General features: G+C 41.2%; 1 protein-coding gene across 1 annotated transcript; it reads left to right on the forward strand.

Moving 5' to 3' along the window:
- Positions 1–1,528: 1,528 nt before the first annotated feature.
- On the forward strand, positions 1,529–4,007 carry cga (glycoprotein hormones, alpha polypeptide). Its single transcript, XM_061696920.1, is given in 6 exon segments — positions 1,529–1,555; positions 2,587–2,673; positions 2,676–2,768; positions 2,889–3,000; positions 3,115–3,302; positions 3,933–4,007. Coding segments are annotated over 6 exon segments (582 nt in total).
- Positions 4,008–6,067: the final 2,060 nt, after the last annotated feature.

Here is a 6,067-nt window from a genome sequence, read left to right on the forward strand (position 1 = left end):
TGTTTATGCTCCCATGTGATTTTCACTACAAAGCTGACATTTCCTCATCATTGTTTCCATCTTTAATTTGATTTTCCATCCGGGGTGTCTCATATCTATGGGTTTGGACAATGACAAGTGGTTTTTATTAGTTTTGCTTGCACCAGCACAATGGATTTAAAACAAATCAAGCTGTGATTGAAGTGTACACTTTATGGTTTTTATGTAAAAGTTTTGCATGGTATTTAGTACTGTTTGCTTTTAGGAATTATAGCCATTTTATGCAGAAGTGACGTGACATAAATAAAAAAATTCATGTTTAATACTTGGATGGAAAGGCTTTGCAGTCAAAGATTGAAGTAAAATCGCCAAATTGTCAGTTTCCTCTGTTGAATCTTTGCCAGGCTTTTGTGCAGTCACTTTCACTTACTGCCTTTACTTTTGTATTCACTAAATGAAATGTATGTTATGTTGGCATGGAGATTATGAGACTATTGGTAACTTGGCAATTCAATAATATTCTGTTTCCTTTGTCTTCAAAAAGTCTTGAGTTTCTTTTCAGGAAAGACAACTACAGTGAATGATACAGAAAGCTTTCATTGGTTCCACTTCACATAATGTGTAACTGTCCCTCAGCTCAGTCAACGTGTGTTTCACTTTTATTTTCAGATTGGAACCATGTGCAGTCATAAACACTAAAAACTAAGTACAGATGAACACAAAATCAGATCCAAGATCACGTCTAATTACAGTGTAGTCTACAACTCTTTTTTAAAATAAATATAAAGAAATTACCACTTGCCGAGGGCACAAATCAAGATCAAGATTCAAGCTGTAGTAAGAAGTAAGATTCAAGACATTAGCTTTGTTTTTTCTTTCTAAAGCTCCCATCAAAGAGTCAGAGAGGACCATCGAAGACCTCTTACTTGATTCTGTGACACATCATTTTAAGAGGTTTGTGAATGATGCTTTATGAGGTGGTGTCCTATCTTTGTCTATTTATATTTGAATCGTTGTTTTCATTATTACCATCTATGGTTCATGTTGCATCGCCGGACTGAGAAATAAATCGTAGTTGTGAATGTACATTTCACTGACAATGGAAATAAAATGATTCTGATTCTGAAATGGAGACTGGAGTACATGTTATTTAAGAGAATGACATCACCTTGAGTGTGTGACATGGAGTACATGTTACTTACACCCACTCTGCCTCACCCCAAAGTGTGCTATATTTCATTTACATTCCCAGCCATATGGTATTCTGTGTATGTTGAATTTTATGGTAAACAAGACTTTAGAACACAAGCCATTCCTTCATTCATTCATTTTCCTTACTGCTTATCCTCACTAGGGTCGCAGGTGTGCTAGAGGCTATCCCAGCTGATTCTGGGGGAGAGGCGGGGTACACCCTGAACTGGTCGCCAGTCAATCGCAGAACACAGACCAAACGATTCGATAAAATAACAAACAATGCACTGTTCTAAAACACACACACATAACATTCACCGCCTTGACTGTGTGACAAGGAGTGCATGTCACAACATCAATGGAAGTCAATAAGACACTGAAGGAGGTTCGTGTATCATTGTAGAAATGCCTTCATGAATTTGAGAGTTTACAACAAGGTCCAAACGAGTAGTAACATTTGAACATGAAAGCCAGATTTGCCAGGGGGAAAAAAAAGCTTTCCATTTGGTAAGGTAAAACCAAGATGAACTTGTGTCAAAATGATGGCGAGAGAAATGTATGGCGGAGGAAAGGAACTCTGTGATCCAAATAACATCACATCATGTGTCAAATGCGGTGGAGACTGTGTTTATGGCATAGTAAATTGCATGTATGGCAGCTATGGAATTTCTTATTGATGTTCATTTATCTTGACAGAAGTAAAAAGATGACTTGAGCTGCTTGGCACAAAACTGATTGGAGGACGCTTCCCAGTGCAGCTGGAAAATGACCCTAAGCATACCAGTACTATGAATGAAAATCAAGGCTAAAAAAAAACTGAATCAAGACCCACAAACAAGCAACAAGTGAAAGTGGCTGCAGTGAAGTATCACCAGGGTGGAGCAGTCATTGATGGCAAAGTATTAAAAATATGGTTATTTTTACATTTATCTCAAATTTCCAAATACTTTGGATCCCTCGAAAATGTATTACTCCTACATAAAATGACTATTAATCCTAAATGGTAAATACCATATTTTTAGGAAATAAATTAACACTGAAAAATCACAATGTTGAATAGTACAATCTACAATCACATGTTGAATGGTGTCACTCAAATCCATTGTGGTGCATAGTGTCTAAATGCAAAACCAATTAAAAAAACCCAAAAAAGCAAAAACTCTCACTGTCCAAACACGTCTTGAGATTCAGTAACTGTCATTCCCAGCTGCAGTGAGCCTTTGTTCAATAGAATAGAATAGAATATTTAAATTGCAAAGAATACATTTAAGTTCATCTCCTTCTTTGTGAAATGACAATTCAAAGCACCCATTAGTAACCAGATAAAAAAGATATTAATTCCAACAACCATCACGGAAGAAAGGAGGAGGTTGATTTTCCATGATTGCTCCTACTGTATCTCTTTATGCTTTCAAGGGATTATTAAAGAGGTCATCATGCACGAAGAGAGAGATGATAGATAAGGTTGTCAGGTTTCACTTAATCCAGGAAGGGGTGGAAAACAAAGGCGCACTGGTATAAAACAGCTTGAAACAGGTCATCATCGGAGTCATCCTGAACAGAGACACTTCAAAGGTAAAACCTCAACTCTTAGAATGGTAATGTAACATCTTGCTAATTTTTTTCAAGGATGGGATAGACTCCAGCTCACCTGTGACCCTGAACAGGATAGGCAGTAGTTGTTTTTTTAACATGCATTTGTCTCTGCACGATTATAGGCACCCACTGCAATCATGTTGGGATACGTGAAATCGGTTGGACCACTTCTTCTCCTGTTGACGTCTGTTCTCTACATGGCCAGTTCTTATTCTGACTTCGACTTTTCACACAGTAAGTTTAATGTGCCTATTTCAGGAAAAACTGACAAAGATCGTGGACTTTGTGTTTGGATTTATTAGGAGAACACTAACCACAAACTTTCTGACTTTGATTACCTTTCTATAGTTGGATGTAAGGAGTGCAACCTGAAAAAGAACAATTTTTTCTCACGGGACCGGCAGCCGGTCTATCAGTGTAAGGGCTGCTGCTTCTCTAGGGCTTACCCGACACCTCTCAGAGAAAAGAAGGACATGATGAACCCAAAGAACATTACCTCAGAGGCAGCGTGCTGCATTGCAAACAGCAGCCACTGGGTAATAAACTGTGCAAGTGTGAACTTTCATTTTTTTTTTCATTTTAAAAAGTACTACATTTTAATACAGATGTCTCATAATTCTCAAACCATAGACTCAAACCATGGACTCAATCATAACCGTTCTTCTTGCCAATGAAAAAAAACGATAATTACTCCTGTTGTAGTGATCATAATAAGTAATCACTACCTTGTATTAATTGGAACATATATAATTTAAAGTACTAACATTTCTCACCTGGATAGCACATCTGCCTCACAGTTCAGAGGTTCTGGGTTCGAATCTCACCTCAGACCTTTGCATGGATTTTCTGTGGGCAGTATACAAATTGCAAAGCATACAAAAACTGAAGACTCGAGATTGTCCATGTGATTGGGAATGGTTGTGTTCCATGTGAGTGATTGGTGACCAGTCACCCAGCTGACTTTGGGCAAGATGCAGGGTACACCCCGAACTGGTAACCAGTCAAACACAGGGCACAACAGACAACAATAAAACTCACACCGCCACTGAGTGGGAACTGAACCCACACTAAGTCAGGCGAGTGTACCACTACGCCACCAGTAAGCACAACTTCATTGATATTCTAAAAAGAATATTGCTTCAGTTTTTTGTCTGTTTATTCCACAGGTAACAGTGGATAACCTTCCGGTGAGAAACCATACAGAGTGCTACTGTGGGACCTGCATATATCACAAGATCTAACCGATGGGAATATGGAGATGAGTGAGCCAGTGTTGCTCTACAACAGTGTGTCTTGTCTTCAATGTGTACAAGCTTTACTCTATTTAGGAAGGCATGCTCTTTGCAACGTACCATGTACCCAAAATGTGAACCCACAATTTGTATTTTCACTGGTGTGTACGTAATATTGATGAATATTGTGTTGTGTGTTAGTTGTAATGATTCTGTATGTTAGTTGTCATGATTCTGTATGGCAGATAAATGTAAAAAAAAAAAAAAAAAAAAAAATGTGTAAAATAAAAACAGAAAGCTTTTTTTGGTTCAAAATGTGCAGGCTAAATGTACTGTAAGACTACATACACTAATGCGTATCTTATTAATATTTGTTTTACTTTATCAAAAAGTAATAATAATTAACGCCTGATTCTAAAATAAACTTCTCTGACCAATATGTAAGGAAACAACATGCCGGTACCTCCATAGTAATTTATTTTAATTTAATTAGCTAAATTTACAGACTGTTGGCTACCGACCAGTCCAGGTTCCAAAACGACAGCTGGGATGGACATGAGCTCATCCGTAACCATTAAAAGCAGGATGGAAAATGGATGGTGCTTAATTTACAAAGTTAGTAATGAACCAACACACAGTTCCCAGAAAGCATTGCACTATGAAATGTTGAATTATTGCAGTAATAAAGACGTTAATGCTTGTCTTTCGTGTGTGTTAATGTTACCAATAGATCGTTGAATGTGTGCCACTGTGCCTTATTTAACTGTCACATTTATGGTTGATTTATGTTGGTCTGTGTATGATATGGTGACCTTTTGGTCGATTCTCCTGTGCAATTTGTTAAGCCCAACAGGGCATTGATTGTTAAAATCAACAATATCCATCCATCCATCAATTTTCATCCGCTTATCTGAGGTCGGGTCGCGGGGGCAGTAGCTTTAGCAGGGAAGCCTTGACTTCCCTCTCCCTAGCCACTTCCTCTAAGTCTTCCGAGGGGATCCCGAGCTGTTCCCAGGCTAGCTGAGAGACGTTGTCTCTCCAGCGTGTCCTGGTTCGTCCCCGGAGTCTCCTCCCGGTGGGACGTGCCCGGAACACCTCACCAGGGAGGCGTCCAGGAGGCATCCTAATCAGATGCCCGAGCCACCTCATCTGGCTCCTCTCAATGCGGAGGAGCAGCGGCTCTACTCTGACCTCCTCCCAGATGACCGTGCTTTTCACCCTCTCTCTCAGGGAGAGCCCGGACACCCTGCGGAGGAAACTCATTTCGCCCGCTTGTGTCCGGGATCTTGTTCTTTCGGTCGCAACCCACAGCTCGTGACCATAGGTGAGGGTAGGAACACAGATCGACCAATAAATAGAGAGATTCGAGATTCTTATGTCCTTCTTGACCACAACGGACCGATACAAAGTCCACATCACTGCAGACGCTGCACCGATCCACCTGTCGATCTCCCATTCCATTTTTCCTTCACTCATGAACAAGACCCCAAGATACTTGAACTCCTCCACTTGGGGCAGGATCTCATCCCTGACCTGGAGAGCGCACTCCACCCTTGTCTGATTGAGGACCATGGTCTCAGATTTGGAGGTGCGGATTCTCCAATCGCCTTCTCCAAGTCCACAAAACACATGCAGACTGGTTGGGCGAACACTCATGCACCCTTGGCAGGGTCCTCGAGGGTCCATTTCTGGGTGCATTGCTGGTCCACTGTTCCAGGGCCAGGACAAAAACCACACTGCTCCTTCTGAATCTGAGATTCGACTTTCTGAAGGACCCTCCTTTACAGCACCCCTGAACAGGACCCGTCCCCCCACCCGAAGGTGGAGGGAGGCTACCCTCTCGTTCACCGGGGTGAACCCCAATGTACAAGTACCGAGCCGGGGGCAATACGTATATTCACACCTGCTTGGCGCCTCTCACCGTGGGCAACTCCAGAATGGAAGAGAGTCCAACCCCTCTCAAGAGGACTGGTACCAGAGCCCAAGCCGTGTGTGGAGGCGAGCCCGACTATATCTAGTTGGAACTTCTCAACCTCACACACCAACTCGGGCTCCTTCCCTGTCAGAGA

Source organism: Phycodurus eques, chromosome 14 (genome assembly GCF_024500275.1).
Source record: "Phycodurus eques isolate BA_2022a chromosome 14, UOR_Pequ_1.1, whole genome shotgun sequence".
NCBI classification, from domain to species: Eukaryota; Metazoa; Chordata; class Actinopteri; order Syngnathiformes; family Syngnathidae; genus Phycodurus; species Phycodurus eques.